This window comes from Canis lupus, chromosome 15 (genome assembly GCF_003254725.2).
Source record: "Canis lupus dingo isolate Sandy chromosome 15, ASM325472v2, whole genome shotgun sequence".
Classification (NCBI taxonomy): domain Eukaryota; kingdom Metazoa; phylum Chordata; class Mammalia; order Carnivora; family Canidae; genus Canis; species Canis lupus.
This window is the reverse complement of record NC_064257.1, coordinates 17753604-17777562: the sequence shown is the minus strand read 5'-3', so window position 1 is coordinate 17777562 and position 23959 is coordinate 17753604. Positions and strand designations below refer to the sequence as shown.

General features: G+C 58.0%; 2 protein-coding genes and 2 long non-coding RNA genes across 11 annotated transcripts in view; 2 read left to right on the top strand and 2 right to left on the bottom strand.

Annotated features, from left to right (window-relative positions):
- The window catches only part of LOC112654636 (uncharacterized), a 112210-nt gene extending 89975 nt beyond the window's left edge, over positions 1-22235 (bottom strand). For 2 of the 6 annotated variants that reach the window (XR_007402427.1, XR_007402428.1), the window contains exons 1-3: positions 21759-22221; positions 19471-19906; positions 19258-19347 (exon numbers count right to left, since the gene is read on the bottom strand). This is a non-coding gene — a long non-coding RNA (uncharacterized LOC112654636). Of the gene's footprint in view, positions 1-18444; positions 18649-19257; positions 19907-21758 lie in introns of those variants that run through there. The other 4 variants (XR_007402425.1, XR_007402426.1, XR_004805444.2 and 1 more) reach the window with 3 other exon arrangements.
- On the bottom strand, positions 6774-10062 carry LOC112654612 (uncharacterized). Of its 3 annotated transcripts, none has more exons than XR_007402430.1 (3): positions 9927-10062; positions 7235-7326; positions 6774-7052 (listed from the first exon to the last, which is right to left on the bottom strand). It is a non-coding gene; the product is annotated as an uncharacterized LOC112654612 (long non-coding RNA). The 3 variants fall into 3 exon arrangements; XR_003133162.3 differs by lacking the exon at positions 9927-10062 and adding an exon at positions 9483-9612; XR_007402429.1 differs by lacking the exon at positions 9927-10062 and having other exon boundaries at positions 7235-8130.
- Positions 10075-13980, top strand: KLHL33 (kelch like family member 33). Its single transcript, XM_025439198.3, has 3 exons — positions 10075-10955; positions 11160-11327; positions 11414-13980. The coding sequence occupies exons 1-3, from the start codon at positions 10075-10077 to the stop codon at positions 11964-11966; spliced, it is 1602 nt and encodes a 533-aa protein (XP_025294983.3). The 3' UTR covers positions 11967-13980.
- Positions 22236-22263: 28 nt separating the features above from the next.
- TEP1 (telomerase associated protein 1) overlaps positions 22264-23959 on the top strand; it is a 35563-nt gene continuing 33867 nt past the window's right edge. The window contains exon 1 of the mRNA XM_025438762.3: positions 22264-22413. The gene's annotated coding sequence lies outside the window, so the exon portion shown is untranslated. The remainder of the gene's footprint in view (positions 22414-23959) is intronic.

Genomic DNA, 23959 nt, shown 5'->3' with positions numbered 1-23959 from the left:
ATAAAAAGAATTGGGATTTTTAAAAAAGATTAATGTATTTATTTATGATATATATAGAGAGAGACAGAGACACAGGAGGAAGGAGAAGCAGGCTCCATGCAGGGAGCCCGATGCGGGACTCGATCCCGGGTCTCCAGGATCGTGCCCTGGGCCAAAGGCAGGCGCCAAACCTCTGAGCCACCCAGGGATCCCCTAAAAGAATTGGGATTATGTGCACTTGGGAAAAGAGGAGCTTTCTGGTGACTAAGTAGAAAGTGCTGATTAACACTTTTTTTCAGTGACGAAGGATAGACCCATAAATAGGTTGAAGATTCATTAAGACCTGGATGTTTACAATCAGAAATTTTGGGATGAGGGATCCCTGGGTGGCGCAGCGGTTTGGCGCAGGTATTTGTAAGTTTTTTTTTTTAAGATTTTATTTATTTATTCATGAGAGACACAGAGAGAGAGAGGCAGAGACATAGGCAGAGGGAGAAGCAGGTTCCATGCAGGGAGCCTGACGTGGGACTCGATCCCGGGACCCCAGGATCATGCCCTGGGCCGAAGGCAGCCGCTCAACCACTGAGCCACCCGGGCTGCCCTATTTGTAAGTTTTTACTCATATTGTGGGATGGAATGGATCTTGGAGGGAGAACCTTCTTTAGCACCATAGACCCAGCTGGTACCTTAGTGGGACACTAACTTCTTTAGGCAGCTTTGGGCTCTTGGTGGAGGCTTCTCAAGATAGCCTCACCGTTTGTAAAACCAAAAGACTAAAATCATGGCTCCTTGGTTCCTAAATCGTGGCCCTCTCCTCTGTCGGTCTCTCCCGAGTGTCTTATTGGCGGCGCAGGGTCAGTGTGTCCTGCTGACGTGCACGAACGATGGTGGCGGGGGATTGAGGCCCCGGACAGCGTCCAGCAGCGTCTTGTCCAGGGCCCCGGGGCTGGCTGGCTGCAGGCCCGGAGGCGGGCTCCTGTTACAGAGGGCACTGTGGGGCAGGGAGCCTGCTCCTCGGCCTCGCCCGGGGCTAGCTCTGCCCCTGGGATCTCTGCTCTGTGGCTTGGGATTTCCCCAGACGCAGGAGGGTGGCATCCCGGGGCTATTGCCATAGGACTTGATGAAGGTACGTGCCGCTCGAACACACGGGTAGGGAGAATGAGCGGAGGATGGGTGGGCGCCGCAGTCATTCCTACTGGGACAATCTCCCCTCCTGCTGGCTCCTTCCCACGCCCTGCATTTGACCCCCTGTGAGCCACCCCGGGCTGCCCAGTTCTGGACTTTTTTGGGGCGTCAGCCTCCCGCTGTGGGATGGCAAACAGGAGGCAGATGGGAGAGAGAGAGACCCTCCCCAAGCTTTGCCTTGTGTTGAGGCAGACTGAATTTTGCTACGGGAGCTTGGGCTCTTCAACCCCAGGCAACCCCAGGCATCACCTCTCTAAAGTGCCATCTAGCTCCTGGCTGCTGACACGGAGGCCTCCCGTACTCCTCCGCCTCCAGAAACCTTGCTCATAGGATGGCCCTAGACTCCCCCTACATCTTCTCCTTTTTCCACCAAGGCTCTTGGTGAGATACCAACTACTGGGAAGACTTGGGGGGTTGAACCAAAGCAGGAAAAAGGGCAGAGGACAGAATGGCACTGAGACATCAGGGCCGGGGGCAGACCCCACACTCCTGGCCCACGGAGAAGGGCGGTCAGAGGCAGAAATCAATGCTTCGCAGAAGCGCTGCATCCCGTCATATTTTCAACTAGCTTTCCTCAAAGTCGTGGACATATTAAATTCTCTCCTGTCTTTGAAGGTTTTACTCCACCCACGTGAATCCCCTTAAGTCACTACTGGTTTTTGAGCAATGGGCTGGGTAAGGTTTGCCTCTTCTCCTTTCACCACCTGTACGTCAGCCCTCAGAGGCAGAAGCCAGGGCTCCGAGTCATTCTCACAGAAGGGCTGGAATGGGGCCCCCCGGCCACCTCAGCCGTTGAGCGTCTGCCTTCGGGTCGGGTGTGACCCCGGGGTCCCAGGATCAAGTCCTGCGTCGGGCTCCCCGCAGGGAGCCTTCGTCTCCCTCTACCTGGGTCCCTGCCTCTCTCTGCGTCTCTCAGGAAATAAATAACAATAATAACAAAAGGCTGGAGCGGAGGGCCTTACCCGGTGGTGAGGACGCCCAGGTGAAGTGTGTGCACGCGATGGCTGTAGAGGGTCCTGGACACGGAAGCGGCGTTGCTAGGGGGAGAGAAGGGGGCAGGTGACGACAGCACTCCCTGCCTGGGCACGGTTCTCACCACGAGGTCCCCCGGGATCTGGTCCCCTTAGGTACCCCAGTAGCTGAGGAGGGGAGATGGAAAACATGCCAGAGACTGCCTCTGGACACCCCACCATGGGACTGTATTTCCCAAGAAGCTGCTATATGTAAAAGAACAGAAAAAAACCCCAAAGAAGCAAGTGGCCTTGGGCTGCTGGTGGCCAAATGGGAGGATTGGGAAGATGACCTGGGCCGGGAGAGCTGTGTGTCTCTCTCACACACACACACACAGAGTGAGGGCAGGGGAGGAAGAACTCCTCCTCCTCCTCACTCCCCCCTCCCACCCTCTAAGTTCCCTTTCCCATCAGCCTCTCCCCACAGAGGAGTCTAGCCAAACGGTGTCCTTTTCCTCTGGCCTCAAACTGCAAAGTGTCCCTTCCCCTGCCAGGGGGGTGACCTCCAGATGGTGAGTATCTGGAAGAGGAAATGGCATCCCTGCCACTGGTCTCACCTGGGGCTCTGTCCCTGGAAGAGCTGGTGCGTGGAGCAGTTCCAGCAAAGCTGTTCAGTGTCGGGCTGAGTCCCCGAGAACCCGCTGTGCCAGCGAGACACACACCCGGGTGCACACGGGTGTGCACACGGCAGCTGGGCCCTGCAGATCTGCGCAGTGTCACCGCGTGTCCCCTCGGCTGCCCGGCCCTGCCTGGGGCCTTTGGGAAACGCAGGAGGACGGGTTGGATGAGCCCTGCCCCGCCCCCTCCAACCGGCTCCACTAGGCGGCTGCGCCCCTGGCCCCGCAGGGCCCACAGCAGGCGGCGGCCACCGGGACGTTCCCCGCTGATGCGATGCCTCCCGGGTTCCTAAGACGGCAGCCGACGGGGGGGGGGGGGGGGGGGGGGCGCGAGCAGAGCCGTGAGCATCTTGGGCAGCAGCGGGGCGGGAAGATCTGGGCAGCAGTGGGGCGGGAAGATCTCCGAGAGGCCACCTTGTGACGGAGCGTCGCTGCGATGACAGTGACAGGGATGTGGGTGGAGCCCCAGCTCCCGACCCAGGCGGGCAGGAAGGGGGCACCGGCTGCCGGGGTGGGGAGGTTCGGCGCGGCTCGCACCCAGGTCCTTAGGGAGCAGAGCGCTGGTCCCGGCCCATCGGCCTGTCAGGGCCACCTCTGCAGCCGGACCAATCCCTTTAGGGGACGGGACCCACCCCAGCAGCCCCGCCTGTCCTGCTGGGGGGCGGGGGGTCGCATCACTGCCCCTTCCCTGGTTCTTCCCCGAGAAGACATCCAGAACCCCAGTGGAAAACACCCTGATGCAGGGGCCCCGCCTTGAGGTGAGAAAGAGGAGTCATGGGGCAGAGGGAGCGCCGTCCCCTCCCGCCTCCGTGACCGTGCTCGCCAGCCCCGCAGGACTTTGGTCCTGGCGGCAGCGGAGATCACCCCATGCCACACTGTCCAGTCCTCCCCCCAGAGCCCGTGGGGTGGTGAGACGGCTGCAGACCGTGGGTTTGAGCCTCCCTTTCGCCCTTTCTCACTCGGACCCCCCTCGGGACAGTGAGGAAGCCGCAGTCCGGGTGGATGGCAGGCGGCCCGCAGCCCCGGCTCCTCCCCTCCGGCCCGGGGACCAGCCTGTGCACAGGACACCGGCGGGCGGCCAGGGCCTGGGACTGACCCCAAACCCTCCCTCCCCTCTTCTGGCCCCTGCACAGCCCAGGCTCCCCCCCCGTCCCCCCCTCCCGGGTCACTCACCCGGCCTGTCCCTCCTGTCCTGTCCCGCATCCTCCTTGGCTTTGGAATTGGCCGCTCAGCAGGACGGCCCTACAGGTGGAAGGGGGGAGGAGGGCATCTGGGGACGAGGCCGGGGGGGGGGGGGGGGGGGGGGGGGGGAGATTGAGTGTCAGAGATTGGGCACCCGGAGCCCAGTCCCCGAGCCCGCCAGCACCTGCTATAATTAGTCGGGTGGGGCCGCTGACCCGGTGAGGGGCAAGTTCTCTCTGCCACCCAGTCCAAGCTGAGAAGGTTCCACTGCGAGTCAGGGGAGCGCCGGTGTCTCAGGAGGGTGGAGATCGGTATGATGGTGGCAAGTCAGGCGGGACACGGGGCCGGCGCTGGATCTGTACATGTGCTTCCCGCATGCTTTGCTGCCCTTGGTGAATCCCAGAGTTGGGCGTAGGGCCAGGCTGTCAGGGCCTGGGGACGAGTTGGGGGGAGAGCATGGGTGCCAGGGCCTGGGTGCTGGAGCCTGGGTGAGGGGTGGGGGCTGAGCCTGGGTGCTGGGGCCTGGGGATGGGGTGGGGGCTGAGCCTGGGTGCTGGGGCCTGGGGCCAGGGATGGTGGCTGAGCCTGGGTGCCAGGGCCTGGGTGCTTTGGCCTGGGAACGGGTGTCGGGGCAGAGCCTGGGTGCTGGAGCCTGGTGCTGGGGCCTGGGGAAGGGGGTGGGGGCTGAGCCTGGGTGCTTTGGCCTGGGGCCAGGGGTGTGGGGGCAGAGCCCGGGTGCTGGGGCCTGGGGGTGGGGTGGGGGCTGAGCCTGGGTTCTGGGGACGGGGTGGGGGCTGAGCCTGGGTGCCGGGGCCTGGGTGCTGGGGCCTGGGGGCGAGGTGGGGGCTGAGTGTGGGTGCTGGGCCCTGGGTACTGGGGCCTGGGGATGGGATGAGGAGTAGGGACTGGTGCTGGGGCCTGGGTGTTGGGGATGGGGGTGGGAGCAGAGCCTGGGTGCTGGGGCCTGGGGATGGGGGTGGGGGGAGAGCCTGGGTGCTGGGGCCTGGGGATGGGGTGGGGGTGAGCCTGGGTGCTGAGGCCTGGATGCTGACCCTGGTGTGAGGGCCTGGGGACGGGCTGGGGGAAAGCACGGGGAGGGGCTGCAGTCAGCACTTCACGGCCCCTTGGGGCCCAGCTCTGAGCCCCTCCTTTCTCCCCTCGCTGCTGCCAACAGCAGGGGACCATGAGCGCCCTGGAGCCCACACTGCCGGCCTCGGCCCCGGGGGTCGGTGTTCCCGGCGGGGGGCAGCACCTGGGCCTCCCTGGGCCCGAGCAGAGACCCCCCTCCCGGCCTCCTTCCTCCGCGGAGGACAGCGGGTCGCCCCCCGTTGTCCTGGCCCTGGGGAAGCTTCGGTGTCAGGAGGAACAGGAGGAGGAGGCAGAAGAGGAGGACGAGGCGGAGGAGGAGGAGGAGGAGGAGGAGGAGGAGGAGCAGAAGGAGGAGCAGAAGGAGCAGAAGGAGGAGCAGGAAGAGGAGGACGAGGACGAGGAGGAGCAAGAGGAGGAGCAGAAGGAGGAGCATAAGGAGGAGCAGGAGCAGGAGGAGGACCAGGAGCAGGAGGAGGACGAGGAGGACTAGGGCGAGGAGGACGAGGACGAGGAGGACGAGGAGGACGAGGAGGACGAGGAGGAGCAGGCGCTGCTCAGCGAGGAGCACCCGGGCCTGTTCTTCGCGGCGGCGCAGCGGCTGCGGGCGCAGGGGCAGCTGCTGGACGAGCGCGTGCGCGTGGGCGGCCGCGCCTACGGGCTGCACCGCGTGGTCCTGGCGGCCGTGAGCGGCGTGTTCCGCGCGCGGCTGCGGGGCGGGGGCCCGGGGTCGCCGCTCGGCCTGGCTGTGGCCCCCGCCGCCTGGGAGGCAGTGCTGACCTTCGCCTACGAGGGCCGCCTGGGCCCGGCCCCGGGGCGCGACGTGCTGGCGGCGGCCGAGGCCCTGCGCGCCCCCCGGGTCAGTGCGGCCGCCCGGCGCAGGTGCAGCTGCGAAGCCGGCGGCGCGGGGCCGGGGGCGGAGGGGCCCGGGGCGGAGGCGCCCAGTGCGGAAGCCGAGCTGCGGGAGACGCTGCGGAGCATCGAGCTGCTGTACCGGGAGGGTGCCGGCTGCGACCTGGAGCTGCAGGCGGGCGGCTGCCGGCTGCGGGGTGAGCGCGGGCCGGGGCGGGGGGGCGGGGGGCGACCCCTTAGCCCGCTGGCTGCTGCGGGGGGCATGGGGGGACCGGGACCGCGAGCAGGAGGTGAGGGCCCAACCCGGGGCCCAACCCAGGGCCTCCCACGCCCCGGCCTCTCCTGTTGAGGACGCAGGGCAGCCCGAGGAATAGGGTGCAAAAACTCCGTGTGTCCTGACCCCAGGCGTGGTAGACACGAGGCCTGCAGCTAACCCACAGGCCCGCTTTGGCCTCCTGCAATCCTGGGGCCACCAGGCCGCGGCACCTGAACTTAACTGCACGCATCACCGGGAACGCTAAGGAGGGTGCACTCTGGCGGTTTATGCAGGTGCTGCCGACATTCCCTGAGGTCCTGGGGTCCAGGCACTTGTAGGCACATCGCCTCTTTTTGTGCTCCCTGCAAACTAGCGAGGCAGCTAACGTTATCCCAGGCGCAGGGCAAGAGGGTTAAACTCGGAGATGTGACCCTGCGACCACCTGACACAAGCCAATGTTGGCTAGCCGGGTCTGCGCCTGCCGGGGGGCCATGTGCTCCCTCCCATGCCACCAAACCAAAGACACACAGAACCCGACAAATGCCAGTTGGGATGCAGGCATATAAAAGTGTTAGATTAAAAGGTGTCGATTGAGAGATTCTCCAGTTCAGCTCTTAGACTTTACTCATGAAGAAACGAGACTCCAAGACACGTCCAGAGGCCTACAGCGACTGCCCATTAGAATGAGCGGAGTCCAAAGTACTTCTGGGACTCCCAGGGGAAAAAGCATCCTGCTTAGCTTGCACGGCTTTAACAAAAGGACCGTAGACTGGGCAGTTGGACACCACAAATGTAGTTTTTACAGCTCTGGAGCCCGGAAGTCGAAGATCAGGGTGCCCGTAGGGTCCTGGTTGGCAGAGGGCCACCTCCTCACTGTATCCTCACCTGGTGCAGGGAGAGGTTACCTCGCTCTTGTTCCTCTTATATGGCAGTAATCCTATTCATGAGGGTTCCGCCCCCACAGCTAATTACCTCCCAAAGGTCCCACCTACAAATATCACCACCCTGGGGACTAGGGCTTCAACATACTGAAGTCGGTTGATTATTTAGGAACTGAAGTGGCTTACCTGCTTGGAAGAAGGCAGATTTTCTCAGGCAACATGTATTTGAAAGCTGTCACTGATGCTCACTACTTGGGAAGCACCGAGATGCTCCCTACCTGGTGCTCAAAAAGACAATGGAAAGCCACATCAACATCATCTGTCCCTGCGGGGAGGCCAACCTGCCACAGATGGTCTGCGAGGCTGGAGCTCCTAAGCTTCCCTGGGAGTTCAGCTGTGCTCCCTGCCCAGAGGACTTCCAGCAGCATTACCCCACTACCTTTTTTTTTTTTTTTTTTTTTAATTATTATGAAGCACCTCCAACACATGGCAAATTAAGAAAATACTACCGTAAACACTCGAACATCCTGCTTGCTCCCAGACTTAACAATTAACACTCTTATGATATTTGTTTCATCTCTTTATTTATCACTGAGGTTTAAAGTAAGTCTGTGACATTTTGCTCATAAATACTTGGGTTTGTGTCTCTTTAAAAGAGGACATTGCCACAATACTCCTGTCTCACAAGATGAACAATAATTCCTTAGTTTCACCTAGTCCAGGTTGAAATTTTCCCACTTTTCCAAAAAATCTTTCCACTTGCCTACAGCTGCTTCACTCAAACCAGGAGCCGATTGAGAACTCTGCTGTGCTCACATACACATCTCTGAGGCTGCCTTTACTCTTGTACAGTTCGGTGTCCTTTTTTTATGGCTTAAGTGAACAAACAAGATTAGTTATATAGAATGCTCCATTTTCTAGATTTGTGTATGTTTTCTGTCATGGTTTTAACTTTTTCCTTTAGCTTCTCAATTTCTTTCTTTTTTTTTTGTATATTTTTTTTATTGGAGCTTGATTTGCCAACATATAGCATAAACCCAGTGCTCATCCCATCAAGTGCCCCCCTCAGTGCCCGTCACCCAGTCACCCCCCGCCCCCCTCCCCTTCCACTACCCCTTGTTCGTTTCCCAGAGTTAGGAGTCTCTCATGTTCTGTCTCTCTTTCTGATTTTTCCCACTTATTTTCTCTCCTTTTCCCTATAATCCCTTTCACTATTTCTTATATTCCCCAAATGAATGAGACCATATAATGTTTGTCCTTCTCCGACAGACTTATTTCACTCAGCATCATACTCTCCAGTTCCATCCACGTCGAAGCAAATGGTGGGTATTTGTCGTTTCTAATGGCTAAGGAATATCCCACTGTACACATAGACCACAGCTTCTCTATCCATCATCTGTCGATGGACACCGAGGCTCCTCCCACAGTGTGGCTATTGTGGACGCTGCTGTAAACATCGGGGTGCAGGTGTCCCAGCGTTTCACTGCATCTGTATCTTTGGGGTAAAGCCCCAGCAGTGCAATTGCTGGGTCGTAGGGTTAGCTTCTCAATTTCTTATAAATTTGACTTTAGAGCTAAAGTTTCTTTTTTTTAAGATTTTTAATTTTTTTTGTTCATGAAAGGCACACACAAAGAGGTAGAGACACAGGCAGGAGAAGCAGGCTCCCGGTGGGGAGCCCGATGTGGGACTTGATTCCAGGACCCCAGGATCACACCCTGAGCCAAAGGCAGATGCTCAACCACTGAGCCCCCCAGATGTCTCTAGAGCTAAAGTTTCAATTAGATTTAGGTTAAATATTTTGGTAAGAGTAGTCCATACTTGATGCCAAACATCTCAAATTGAGTTACGTTAGGAAGCACGTGAGTTTAGTTATCTAATAGCATTTGCCAATAGGGTAGTTTCAGCGTCACGAGGGCCATGCAGACAGGAAGGCAACCGATACCCAAGTATACCCTGCAACCTGACGTTGGTGACAGGAGGCAGTGAAGATCCACTCAGAGAGTCACCGTATGGGCTAGAAAATAAATCCCTTCCTTTCTCTAGGACTCAGTTTCCTTTTCTTAAAACGGGCAATTGAACCGGATGGTTTCAAAGGTTTTTAGTTTAAAATGTGATTCCGTGAACTGTACTGAGATGAGGAGGGGGTGTGAGCAGAACCCTGCACACGGGACATCGGAAGCAGGAGATGGCAGTGGGTGAGATGAGATCACAGGCATTCCTGAGCGTGGCACCATTTTCTAAGAAAAATTGGACCAACAGGGTAGCGGATGCCAGTGGCTCTTACGATGATAAAGGAAAGCGCTTTCTTTAGTGCAGGATAGAAACCCGAGCCAGTTGCACATTGCTCTTTGCAGTTGGGTCCATCCCCCCTAATGAATCGCATGTCTGTAACCTGCATTGTCACAGGCCCCTGCGGCGGTACCCTGTGCTCACCAGCGCTTGCCTGGGGCTTTGCGCCGCTGCCCGGGGTGGGAGCAGAGGCGGGCCGGCCACCCTGGCTTCTTCTCCCCGCGGTGCCCCTTCCCCTGGGCTTCTCCAACCTGCGGTGCACCGGGCGGGGTGGGGGGGGGCGGGTCCGGGCCCCCGCAGTCCCGCTCACCCGCACCCTCCCCCTACGGTGCCCCTCCCCCTCCCCTCTCCCCCCTGCAGTGCCCCTTCCCCTCCTCTCTCCCGCCTGCGGTGCCCCTCCCCCTCCTCTCTCCCCCTGCGGTGCCCCTTCCCCTCCTCTCCCCCCCCTGCGGTGCCCCTCCCCCTCCTCTCTCCCCCCTGCGGTGCCCCTCCCCCTCCTCTCTCCCCCCTGCGGTGCCCCTCCCCCTCCTCTCTCTCCCGCAGTGCCCCTCCCTGTCCTCTCCACCACCCCCGCGGTGCCCCTCCTACCCTCTCCCCCCGCAGTGCTCCTCTCCTCTACGGTCCCCGGGCGGGGTGCGGGGTGCGGTCCGCCCGGCCCCCGCAGCCCGGCTAACCGCGCCCTCCCCCCGCAGTGCACCGGGCGGCCCTGGCGTGCGGCAGCGAGTTCTTCGGCGCGATGCTGCTGAGCGGCATGCGGGAGTCCCGGGGCGCCGCGGTGCGGCTGCGCAGCATGTCGGCACGGGACCTGCGGCTGCTCGTGTCCTTCGCCTACTCGGGCGCCGTGCGGGCGCGGTGGCGGCGGCTGCTGGGGGCGGCGCGGGCCGCGGCGCGGTACCAGAGCGCGGCGTGCCTGGCGCTGTGCGAGCGCGCCCTGGGCCGCGGCCTGAGCCCCGCGCGCTGCCTGGCCCTGCTGCCCGCCGCGGAGGCCGCGGGGCTCGAGGCGCTCGGCCGCCGGGCGCGGCTCTACCTGCTGGGCCACCTGCCGGCCGCCGCCCGCAGCCCCGCCTTCGCGTCGCTGCCGCCCGCGCTGCTGGCCGAGCTCCTGCGCAGCGACGCGCTGCACCTGCGGGAGGAGCTGGAGGCCTTCGCGGCGGCGCGGCGCTGGCTGGCGGCCCACCCCGAGGCGGCCGAGGTCGAGGCGCGGGCCCTGCTGCGCGGTGTGCGCTTCGGCCGCATGTCCACGCGCGAGCTGCGGCGGGTGCGCGCGGCCGGGCTGCCCCCGCCGCTGCCGCCCGACCTGCTGGCGCGCCTGCTGGAGGAGGCGGCGGCGGCCCCGCCTCGCGGCCGGCGGAGGGAGCCCGACGGCGCGCTCGTGCTGCCCGGCGGGGACGGGCTGTCGGCGGACCTGGCGGCCGGGCGGCCGGCGCGCGGCGTGTGCTGGGCGCGGGCCTTCTGCTGCGGCACCGGCCGGGTGCGCACCGTGGAGTGGGGCCGCCTGCCCGCGCTGCCCGGGGCGCGCTTCCGCCACGGGGCCGCCAGCCCGCAGGGCCGCGCGCTCTACGTGTGCGGCGGCCAGGACTTCTACGGCCCCGCCAACACGCTGGCGTCCACGATCAGGTACGGCCTGGGCGCGGGGGTGGGGGGGTGGGGTGGGGTGGCGGGGATGCGCCCGGCCACCTGTCCCGTGGTCTGATCCCCTGCAGGTGGGACCCCGGGGAGGGCGGAGGGGGGATGCGGCCCGGTCCCTGCAGGTGGGACGCTGGGGAGGGGCAGAGGGAGGGATGCAGCCCCGCCACCTGTCCCGTGCTCTGCTCCCTGCAGGTGGGACCCCGGCCGAGGCGGCTGGGAGGAGATGGCGCCTCTGGCCCAGGCCCGGAGCCTGTTCCCGCTGGTGGCACTGGGCGGGCTGCTGTACGCGCTCGGCGGCAGGAGTGGGGACGTGGCTCTCAGCTCCGTGGAGGCCTACGACCCCGAGCGCGACGGGTGGAGGTGAGGGGGCTGCCCCTGCCGGGCGGGTTGGGGGGGAGGCCGGGAGCTGCAGGAGGCCTGGGCCTGAGCCTCCCTCTCTCCCCCAGGCCCGCGCCAGCCCTGCCAGCACCGCGCTTTGCCCACGCGGCCGCCGAGTCTGAGGGCCGCCTGTACCTGAGCGGGGGCTGCGACGGGGCGGGCGGCTACCTGGCCTCCCTGCTGCTCTACGACCCCAAACAGGAGAAGCCGGGGACACTGCTGAGCCCCATGGGCGAAGCCCGGGCTGGCCACGTCATGGCTGCTCTGCAGGGCCGGTTGTATGTGGCTGGCGGCCTCGGGGACACAGGGGACCTGCTGAGCTTGGAGGCCTATGACCCGCGGACTGACAGCTGGGCCCGCCTGGCCCCTCTGCCCTCCCCGCACGTGGGGGCCGCGGGGGCCGCGCTACAGGGGGAGCTGCTGGTGCTGGGGGGCTACAGCCACCGGACCTATGCACTGTCACACCTGGTCCACGCCTACTGCCCCGGCCTGGACCGCTGGCTCTGCCTGGGAACACTGCCAAGGCCCCGGGCCGAGATGCCCGCCTGTGTCCTGGAGCTGCCTGCTGTGCAGCACGCAGACTTGCTCCCCTCCCAGCAGCAGAGCAAACCTGCAGGGTGAGCGGGCAGCAGCGGTGGGTGGCGGGGAGGAAAGGAGCAGAAACAGAGAAGCATGGAGATTGTGGGGGGACGAGGACAAGCTGTGTCGTGAGAGCACAGGGTCGTATGATCTGCTTTTGCGCATATGATCTCCGCTGAGCAAGAGGTGGCCCAGGATTCCTGGAAAAGGCTATTGCCGACGGGGAGGCAGCTGGATGCCGGGATGCGGAGAGGAGGCCCGGAGCAGCCCTACCAGGTGTCGGGACCGTGACATGGCTGATGGGCAAGTGCATCGGGTTCGGAGACAGGAAGCTCCGGGCGTTGGCATGCAGGGGCCACGAGGGGACCGTCCCAACAACCGCGCCTCTGACCCAAGGACCAAGATGAAAAACGTGGGAAGGCCAAGGAGTTTGAGTTTGAGGACACGAGGACCGGACATTTCATGCTCTTCGCTTTTTCAGGACCTGCCCTCCAATCAATCCATGGGACACCCAAGCCCCCTTGGTGATTGTCCTTCTCGGGTGACTCGCAGGCCCACGCCAGCGCCTCCTCAGCCCCCACACCGCAGGCTGCGCCGAAGAGCCTCTGGCTTTCTTTTCTTTTCTTATTTACTCATGGGAGACCCGGGCAGAGGGGACCTCGTGGGGGACCCCGGGGTCACGCCCTGAGCCCAAGGCAGGTGCTCCCCGCTGAGCCCCCCAGGCGCCCCCTTTTGGTCTTCGATCTGAGGCACAAGTCCTTGTCGGGGGCACTGCCAGGGCCAGGAGGAGGGGTGCTGTGCGTGGGGATGATGATGAGGCATGGGCGGGGCAGAGAGGTGCCCGCAGTGGGACTGTGGTAGCTGAGGTTGGGGGGCATGGAAGGAGCCAGAAGCCTGACGGGCCTCTCCTTCCTCTGGGGAGGGTTTGGGGATCGGGAGTGGCGACCCAAGGGCCTAGTTGAGAGGAGGAGGCCGAGAGAGAAAGGGAGAGGCCAAGAGGACTCCGGAGGGGCTTCCCGCTTCCTTTCCCTTTCCTCTAGTTTTTAAGATCCGTTTCCTTTTTTTTTTATTTTTTGGGCCAGGCAAAGTTCAGTCAGATGCTTCCTTTCTCCTTTCCTCCACCCTGCTCTTCCTTCCTTTTCTTTTCTCTTCTCCTTTCTCCGTCACGGTGATCGGTCACCTCCCAGGTGCCAGGCACTAAGCGAGGCAGGAAGGACACCGACCGGGGAGGCCCTGAGCAGTGGGCGGGCTTGTGGTGGCCTTGGAGTGGGGACACCGAGCTGGTCCTCCCCGTACCTCGCTCCTCGCTCGTAGAGGTGTGGCAGCCCAGACGATGGAGGGGGGATCCCTGCCAGGCCTCCGCTAGGGAGGTCGTTGCCAGATGGCTGTAGTTTGAGTTGGATTTTGAAGACTCCTTGGAAAGTCACCAGTCAGAGAAGAGAAGCAAGTGAGACATGCAGTGCCCTGTGTCTCTCTAGCAGAAGGGAGGTCAGTGTTCCAGAGGGTTCTTCAGGGCCTTCTACTGTTGTTGCCGGCCCACCCTCGTCTCTGGAGCTTTTCTGAAGATGGCAGCTTTCACCTAGTTGTGTCTTCTCTCGATTCACAACTCCCCTTGGTCCTTCCTGCCGGACCCCTGAGCAAGCAGCCGAGGGCAGAGAAGGGTCAGTTATGTGTATAGGTCACTTTTCTATTATCACGGTTTATTAGGGTTCTCATCTTCCTGAGGGTGAGATAGAGGAGCCTCTCTTTGACCTTTCTTCATCCTGGTCTGAGGTGCTTGGCGGGCTTTGGTTTCTGTCTTCTTTTCTTTTTTTGAGATTTCATTAGTAAGTTATTTTTTACCCATCTCTCTGTTTTGGAGCCTAGATGAGCACGAGGAGGGATAAGTGGGAGATACGTGAGGAAAGGAAAGACAGAGTGAAGAAGCCAGAGAGGGAAATTGAGGGTCCTGAGAACCTATGAGGCTTGGGTCTTCAGGATAAACTTCTGTGAACGTGCTCTTTGTGGTTTGTAGGCCAAGACCAGCCTAAATAAAGGTTTCATCGTTGTTGAACGATTCCTGCCTGAGTTTCTCTATTTTAAAAAGCACATGCAAGTGCCTGTAGTTCGGTCCTATCTCCGCCTAGGACGGACTTCTCACCAAGTAACCCGAGGCCGTCCTCATTCTCCATCTTTCTGCAGGATTGACTGGCTTGGCTTGAAAACTGGGCCCTTATCCTAAATATTTCTTCCCTGGCTCCGGAGAGGACACTCTTCTGAGCCTTCTCTTATTTCTCCAAAGAGGTGGCAGACGGGATGCCCAGCTGGCTCGGTCAGAGGAGCATGTGACTCTTGGTCTCAGGGTTGTGAGTTCAAGCTCCATGTTGGGTGTAGAGAATACTTAAATAAATAAGTACATAAAGAACTTTAAAAAACTATTTTAAAAAACCCAGAGAGGCGGCAGAAAGCTGAATCCTATTGTCCAAACGGACATGGCTCCATCCCAGGTGGAGCTGAGAGCCAAGGGTCCAAAAGTACGTGGATAGGGCTGGTTACAGAAGTCTCCAGATTTTACTATTTAGTTTGGTCTTTTTTTTTTTTAATGCAGACTCCACATTCAGCATGGAGCCCTATGCAGGCTGTGAACCCATGCCCCTCAGCTCAAGAGTTGGACATCCAACCAACTGAGCCACCAGGCCCTCCTCACTATTCAGTTTTTGAATCGCAGATGGAGTGAGAAGAGAGAAGGAGGCCTTGGATTTGTAGGAGGACACTAGTCAGTGGTCTACCCTTTGGTGAGAAAGACCTGATCTAGGCCCGGTAACAGGCTGGGGCTCGAGCCAAGTGGTGTGTGATTGATTCAGTGTAATATTGCGACTCCAGAAAGGAAGCAGGGTGAGAGTCAGCAATTGGGATGGAAAACACTCACACAGAGTGCATAATCATGGCAATCCAGGGATCAGGCCACGGGTTGGTGAGTGGGTGGAGGCCCAGGATTCTTACCTCGGGCCCCTCAGATAATGAGCCAAGGTGTTTTACATATTCCGCTGCTAGCTGCCTCCACACTCTTCCCTCAACCTCCTTTGTGGGTGAGGGCGGAATTTCTGCTATTGCTTCCATCGTTTCCATCATTTCAAGACTGACTCAGGAACTGGGTGGGACTGGGCATGCAGGGAATGTCTAGTATCAGTAAACACATTGGACTACCTGGGTCCTTTGTCTTCTGCGCCTCATTCTAGATTGTTCATATTCTTCTTTTACCTTGCGTTATGTTCTTCTTCTTTCTTTTTATTTTTTATTTTTATTTTTTATTTTATTTACTTATTTATTGCTTTTTTTTTTTTTTTTTGCTTTATGTTCTTCTTGAGAAAGCTCTCCTCTCTTCCATCTAAAGTCATAATAACTTAATGTGGGTTCTAGTTTTTTTTTTTCCTAGCCTCCCTCATGTCTCCTTGGATGTACCATCATCATGACTTCAGACTCTACAGGCTTTTTTGAGACTATCATTTTCCCTTTTTCCTAGACACAAAGCATTGAAATCATTTGAGTTTGTTCTCCCCTTATCTTTCTTCTTCACTTGAAGAAATATGGGTAGATGTGTGCAGTTTTCCACTCTTCTGCATTGTTGCTCCTTCAGCCTAGACTCTGTGTGGGCAAATAAGGATACTTGGTTTTGTATCTACTAGGATTTTCATGTCACTTTCACCTTCCTTTTTTTTTTTTTTTTCCATTTTAAACCTTCTCTGTTACCAACTTTGCAGGTGTCCAGGGCAAAATACATGGAATGTGAAAACACTGGGACAAGAAACCAGTTAGATTTCTATGTCAGTAGTTCAGAATTACAAGATGAGTCAAGTGAAGAAGAATCTTGGAATGAAGAGATTTTAGAGATCATGTCATTCAAACACTCCTTTTTTTTTTTTTTTTAAGATTTTATTTATTTATTCATGAGAGAGAGAGAGAGAGAGGCAGAGACACAGGCAGAGGGAGAAGCAGGCTCCACGCAGGGAGCCCGACGTGGGACTCGGTCCCGGGTCCCCAGGATCAGGCCCCGGGCCGAAGGTGGCGCCAAACGGCTGAGCCCCCCCCACCGCTCCCCCCCCCCCCCCCCCCCCCCCCCCCCCCCGCCCCGGCTGCCCAAACACTTCTTTATAAAGTGCAGGAAGCCAAGGCATTTGGCACAGCCTGGATAATGAAGAGGAAAGCTTTTTATGAGAGCAGTTTCCAGGTGACATATCCGTACACAAGGACCAAGAGGTTGGCTTGGACGAGCATCACAGTATAGGTCTATAGGCAGGAAAGTCCTAACTACTTGTCTTTTTCTGGCCTCCCTCGTGTCTCCTCAGGCATAAATAGCATTAGAGACCGGAGGCAGTCCCAAGGGGTCTGTAAGCTATGGCACAGACTGGTTGGGAGTTTCAGAGAAGCTCAGGGGCTCTTCCTTCCAGTAGGTTGCTTCATTTGCTAGGTTGCCTTGAGCCGGGGGTTGTTAGGAGTACAATACACCAGGTGAAGCTTTTCCAACAGGGGACCTTGACGGGCCCCTTTACCTTATCAGCATCATCCGGTCTTGCTGCAGACTCAAGGACCAGTCTCTTACCTTATTTAGGGTCTATGAGACTATTTACCTTATTTTCTTCTGCAGTCTAGGTCCCTCGGCTCATTAACAGCAGAGCAGAGTTTAGCCACAGATCTCCTGGACTCCAGCGTGCACATTTAGGTACCGTTCTAAGCATCTCCATCCCCATCTTAGATTAACACGGTGGCCAAGGACTCCATCCTCCTGGGACTGTCCTAATTTCCATGTTTTTTTTTTTTTCTAAAGATTTTATTTATTTATTCATGATAGTCACAGAGAGAGAGAGAGAAAGAGAGAGACATAGGCAGAGCGAGAAGCAGGCTCCATGCACCGGGAGCCCGACGTGGGATTCGATCCTGGGTCTCCAGGATCGCGCCCTGGGCCAAAGGCAGGCGCCAAACCGCTGCGCCACCCAGGGATCCCAATTTCCATGTTTTGTTTCATTATTCCTACCAGCCATTAGAAGAGTCCCCAAGTCCACTATTTTGACATCCAAAGTTTACTTTGAAATGCCCCGTCCACCCAGAAGAAACACTCCAGTCCTATGTGAGACCAGGTGTCCTGATCATGTTTTCAGTATGACTACTTTTTTGACATAGTCTGAACTCTTTATTTGTTTATTTTTAAAATTTTATTTATTTACTCATGAGAGACACACACACAGAGAGGCAGAGGGAGAAGCAGGCTCCATGCAGGGAGCCCGATGTAGGACTCGATCCCGGGACCCCAGGATCAGGCCCTGAGCCGAAGGCAGGGGCTCAACCGCTGAGCCCCCCGGGCGTCCCAAGCCCGAACTCCTTAGACAGGTCCCATCTTCAATACTTATGGACACTGACATACTCTTTTAATGTGTTTATGAAAAAGGCCTCCAGGGCAACAGTTCATTGTAACAGCGGCCTTCTGTAGGCAGTAATGCTAAAGACGTGGCCACGGGAGCAGGTGCTACTGTGGCCAGGGTGGGGACTGGGAGTCAAGGGACTTGTGGTCTAGTTCTACCTCCTTCTCTGACGGTTCTTTTAACCCGGGCAAGTCGTTTGAAACTTTTGGGCTGTCAAGTGAGAAATTAGTGATGAGTTAGGAAAATGATAAGAGCTGCTTTTCTCCAACTGCTAAAATGCGGCTGGCGAGCTGCAGGCAGGATGGTCCAGGCCCTGTTTAGAGCCTCCAGGATCACCGAGCCACAGCACGGACTCCTCTTCCCAGGCCCTCACGAGAAGCACTGCTATGGGATGCATGCTAAGGGCTAGAGTCCCTGGCCACAGTACCTCCTGTAGTGAACCTGGGGAAGTCTTTGTCAGGGCTGAGTGTCTAAGAACGTGGCCACCCCAAACGGCCCCTGACCACTTGTGGTCTGTTCAACCCATGTTTGCTAAGACGCAGGAAGCAGGTGTTGAAGTTACCTGTCCACTGAGTTTTAGCTGGCAGAGATTATTTAGCACTAATACTCTTTAACAAATGACCCCAAATGTTATGAAAGTTGATAGTATATTTTTATGCAAAAGGTGGAAGAACACGCGGGAACAATATATTGAATCTGTTCATTGACTTCCATCAAGACCTCTTCCCGATACCTCTCTGTAGGCTGAGAAGTAGGGCCACTCCCCGACTATGACAACCAGACAGGTACCAGGGCACAAGGGTGGGAAGGAGTGCTAACTTGGGAAGACACCAGTGTCTCCCTGTATTTGGTGACCGTAACCCTGGGGCCATACAGCAATCAGGGAAACATGACTTCATGGCGTACATCCCAGAGGTTGGCTTTGATGTTGATTAATTTGATATCAATGAATGAATATTTGTTGGGTGAATGATGAGAGAGTGTAATCAATCCCATAGATATGAGGCTCCTTGTCTAGGCAGAGAAGCTAGCCACGTAGATTGGCATCTATTTCAGCTAATCTACCTCCCAGGATGAGCAAGTCCACTACAAGGAACTATTGCACAAGTCAATGTGTTAGGAAGTGATTTAAAAGATTTTTTAATTTTATTTTTTATTTATTTATGATAGTCACAGAGAGAGAGAGAGAGAGAGAGAGGCAGAGACACAGGCAGAGGGAGAAGCAGGCTCCATGCACCAGGAGCCTGACGTGGGATTCGATCCCGGGTCTCCAGGATCGCGCCTTGGGCCAAAGGCAGGCGCCAAACCACTGCGCCACCCAGGGATCCCTAAAATATTAAAAAAAAAAGACTTTATTCATTTATTCATGAAAGACACAGAGAGAGAGAGAGGCAGAGGGAGAAGCAGGCTCCATGCAGGGAGCCCAATGTGGGACTCGACCCTGAGTCTCTAGGATCACGCCCTGAGCTGGAGGCAGACGCTCAACCACTGAGCCACCCAGGGATTCCCATGATTTAACGGGTTTAAGGAGGGTGGGTTGACTACAATGTAATCCGATATAAACTACTCTTAAATGTTGCAGGCTTAGTTTTCCAATGCTCTGATGATGCAAAGTATTCAAAACTTAGTGACTTAAAACAATATTCCACTATATTTCTCATGATTTTATGTGTCATTAGTTTCACTTAAATTCAGGCAGGGTTTAGCTAGATGAATTTTCTGCTCTATGTTCACTGATGAAGTTACTCGGTTGTATCCAGCTGGTCAGGGCACCGATCGGGAGTCCCCAAGACAGCTGGGTTCACGTGTTCGGCATCCTGGCGGGGGCAGGGTGGGAGGGGGGTTGGCTGGAAAACTAAGCTCAGCTGAGATTGTTCACTGAAGCATATGCATGTGGCCCCTCTTCCGTGGGGTAGTCGAAGGGTAGCTGAACTTACCTGGCAGCCTCCAGAGGGAGTATTCCAAGAGTCCTGGGTGGAAGGTGTGAAGTTCCTTCGACCTAGCCCCAGAAGTCCCAGAACGATACCCTGCAATGTATATTGGTCAAGCAAGTCACCAGGTCATCCCAGGTTCAATAAGGGAGAAATCAGACTCCATTTCTCAGTGGCAGGAGGAGAAAAAAGTTTGTGGTCTACTTTAATCTGCTATACCTGGTAAGGGAGACTGGGCAGAGGAGGAGGGCTTACAGTGGGGAACATCCTTGAAGGAAGGTGAGCAGAGGCAGCAGCAAATATCAACAGGCCAGAGGCCAAATGCACACTTGTTTTGAGTCAGAGGCGTCAGAAGGGCCAATGGCCTGAAGTTCTTGTAGCCCCCTGATGGGCTTCTGTGGCTCTCAGGTGGCCCGGAAGGCCTCCGTTGGGATGTCAGGCGCTACTGGGTAAGTGCTGGTCTACGTACTGCAACTCCTACGATGTTTTGAATTTGGCAGTAGTGGGATCCCTGGGTGGCGCAGCGGTTTAGCGCCTGCCTTTGACCCAGGGCGCCATCCTGGAGACCCGGGATCGAATCCCACGTCGGGCTCCCGGTGCATGGAGCCTGCTTCTCCCTCTGCCTATGTCTCTGTCTCTCTCTCTCACTGTGTGCCTATCATAAATAAATAAAAAAAAAATAAAAAAAATAAAGTTGTTTTGAATTTGGCAGTAGTTACACTGAATGGAAACACGAGCTATAAACCCAAAGGTAATTATTCACAAAGGAGAACAAATCCATTGAAACCAGTGGCCTTTACACTCCCAAGGCTCTCACTCCCCTCAGCTCTGTATCAGAGGAGGCTTGCCCTTCCCGGTTCAAAGTCCTGTTCCTTCAGGAAGTTATCAAAGTCCCTTCCCCACATAACCCTGTGGTTTGTTTCCTAGTGGAATATAGCATTTCTCATAATCCACGTATTATTTTTGCAACTTTCCGCATGTGTCTGTCCCCTTCATGAGATCATAAATGCGTTTTGAGAAGAATGCGGGTTTTATACGTTTTACAAGCTGTCATTTGCATTTGGTAGATGCTTAACGGATTTAACCATTTTTCATTGCAGTGTAGCTGACATAGTGAACAGGTGTTTGTCAAATCAAAATGGGCGAGGACAAGAAGTGTGCAAGAAGATGGACAAGAAGAGATGAACAGCTGTCATAGGTGCTGGGCCCTTACTAAAGGCACTTCTAAGGCTGAGAGGCTGGCACTCCTTCACCCCGGGAGAGACGCCGCAGCTCAATGCCATCGACCGGCAGTTGGGGATGTAAGCTGAGAAGAAAAAACTGAGTGCTCTCTAAGAACTGGGAAATGAGAAAAATAAGATCACCAATTCCCAGGCCTGGCCACCAGGGAAATGAAGACTCCAGGGCCCATTCCACCTGTCAGGATTAGAGCTTCTCAGAGTTTAATGTGAGAGGGAATAATCTGGGAATCTTGTTAAATTATAGTTTGTGATTCATAGGTCCGGGGTGGAGGCTGAGAGTAGCTGTTACAGTCAAGGTGATTCTATACTGAGCCGCGGGCATCTGAGTCCTGTATTGGCTTCTTGAATGTTGTGCCCAAGTATCTACATATATAAACACGTAGTGTTTTATAATAAATCATCTTCTTTCTATTTTTTTATATCTCATAGACATTTTATAAGTTTTTAAATTGTGTGTGTAGGTAAAAAAATAAATATAAATATATATATAAATAAATATAATATAAATAAATGCATTATTTATATATTATAGTTCAGGGTTATAAAGGGGCTGAAAATATTCATTATAAGAAGGGGGTGTTGGGACTGTTAAGGCAGGTAAGCAAGGAAACTACTGAAGACACTGGAATCTGGCTCAATAATTTGAGAAGATGGGATGCTCTTGCCAGTCTGGAAAACAGTATGGAGGTTCCTCCAAAAGTTGAAAATAGAGCTTCCCTATGACCCAGCAATTACCCCAAAGATACAAATGTAGTGATCTCAAGGGGCACCTGCACCCCAATGTTTGTAACAGCAATGTCCACAGAAGCCAAACTGTGGAAAGAGCCCAGATATCCACTGAGAGAAGAATGGATAAAGAAGAAGATAAAGAATGGGCTGCTATTCAGCTATCAAAAACAAACAAACAAACAAACAAAAAAGAAATCTTGCCATTTGGAATGACGTGGATGGAACTAGAGGGTATTACGCTGAGCAACATAGGTCAATCAGAGAAAGACAGGATCTCACTCACGTGTGGAATTTTAGTAACAAAACAGAGGAGCCTAGAGGAAGGGAGGGAAAAAAAAACAAGATGACATCAGAGAGGGAGACCAACCATGAGACCCTTAATCCTAGGACCGGCCTGAGGGATGTGGAGGGAAGGGGGTGAGGGATGGGGTCACCGGGGAGGCCGGAGCACTGGGGGGTGTGCAAGGCTCATGAATCACTGACCTCTGCTTCTGAAACTAAGAATATAAAAGTCGGAGCTGAAGCTCCTGTGCTTACCTGGGAAGGAAGGGGGCCTCTCTAAGGCGCGGGGTATTTTCCAGAAGACAGAGACGCGGTTTTCGCCCGCTGCTCTCCTTTTGCTCTGCTCTCTATGAAATGGCCCCAGCACCCCTGTCCCGGGGTCGCCCGTGTCCTTCTGGAGCCTGGTCCCACCTCCTGGGACACGTTCTGCTCAGCCTTTCGGGACGTCCGGACGGACACAGTCGCTCCCGGACCCACCGGCGTCCGCCCAGCGCCCTCGGCCTTCTTTACGCCGGGTCTACACCTGCTCCCTCCCCCGGTTCCCACGGTCACCGAGTCCCTTCGGACCAGTTAGGAGCCCGACGAGCTGGGACGCCTCAGGGTCGGGGGCGGAGAGCTTGCCGCAGGGGGCAGGCGGGACGGCACCCGGGTCCCCTCCGCGACCTCCCCTCCCCGCCCTCCGTCCTCCCGGCACCCCTCCCCGCTCCTCCTCCTCCCCGCTCCCCTCTCCGCACCCCGCCCTCCCTGACCCCCTCCTCCCCTTCCCCCCGCCCGCCCCGGCTCCGGCCTCCACTCCCCCCCGGGCGGAGCCGACGCAGCTCCCGCTTCCGGCCTGGAGCGCCGGGACGTCCCGCGGCTGCGGCCCGAGTCTCCGCTGGCTCCGGGGACCCCCGGGGGACGCCGGCTGCAGGTAGGGCGGCCCGGCCCTGGTCCCCCGCCCCCGGGTCCCCCCCAGGGGCTGCGCTCGGCAGGGGGAGTCGGGGAGGGCGGGGCGCTGCCGCTTCGGACGCGGAGAGTCGCGGGTGCGGCGGCCCCGGAAGGAGGAGCGTCCCCGGCCTGGGGGGGGCAGGGGAGAGGGAGGGAGGGAGGGAGGGGGTCCCGCGGGGAGACCGTGGGAGGGAGGCGGCCGCGGCTCCCGGCGCCCTGGGGAGGGGGCGGCCACCGCTGACCTGGGTGCAGGGGGCGCCCTGGGGGGGTGGCGGCCACCGCTGACCCGGGTGCAGGGGGCGCCCTGGGGAGGGGGCGGCCACCGCTGACCCGGGTGCTGGGGGCGCCCTGGGGAGGGGCGGCCACCGCTGACCCGGGTGCAGGGGGCGCCCTGGGGGGGTGGCGGCCACCGCTGACCCGGGTGCAGGGGGCGCCCTGGGGGGGTGGCGGCCACCGCTGACCCGGGTGCAGGGGGCGCCCTGGGGGGGTGGCGGCCACCGCTGACCCGGGTGCAGGGGGCGCCCTGGGGAGGGGGCGGCCACCGCTGACCCGGGTGCAGGGGGCGCCCTGGGGAGGGGGCGGCCACCGCTGACCCGGGTGCAGGGGGCGCCCTGGGGAGGGGGCGGCCACCGCTGACCCGGGTGCAGGGGGCGCCCTGGGGGGGTGGCGGCCACCGCTGACCCGGGTGCAGGGGGCGCCCTGGGGGGGTGGCGGCCACCGCTGACCCGGGTGCAGGGGGCGCCCTGGGGGGGTGGCGGCCACCGCTGACCCGGGTGCAGGGGGCGCCCTGGGGGGGTGGCGGCCACCGCTGACCCGGGTGCAGGGGGCGCCCTGGGGAGGGGGCGGCCACCGCTGACCCGGGTGCAGGGGGCGCCCTGGGGGGGTGGAGGCCACCGCTGACCCGGGTGCAGGGGGCGCCCTGGGGGGGTGGCGGCCACCGCTGACCTGGGTGCAGGGGGCGCCCTGGGGAGGGGGCGGCCACCGCTGACCTGGGGGCAGGGGGTGCCTTGGGGGTCCGGGAGGGAGCACCGTGTGAAGCATGCTCCTCTGTGCAATGCAGCAGGGAGACGTGTGTGAACGCGGGTCGGGAATGTCTGGGACCTGTTCCGCAGACCTGTGGGCGCTGGTTGTCCCCGGAGGAGGGACTTGGAGCCTGGATGTTTCCTTTTCAATTGTGGTGCAGCAGAACGTCTTCACAAGCTCCAGGCTGCCAGGAACACTTCACTGTATTTTTGTTAACTGTAATTTTGTTTTTTTTTTTTTAATTTTTATTTATTTATGATAGTCACATACAGAGAGAGAGAGGGGCAGAGACATAGGCAGAGGGAGAAGTAGGCTCCATGCACTGGGAGCCCGACGTGGGATTCGAATCCGGGTCTCCAGGATCGCGCCCTGGGCCAAAGGCAGGCGCTAAACCGCTGCACCACCCAGGGATCCCTTTAGGTTTAGTTTTTAAAGACTTTATTGATTCATTCGACCCAGAGAGAGCCCAGCAGGGAGGGGGAAGCAGGGACTGCAATGCGGCCTGA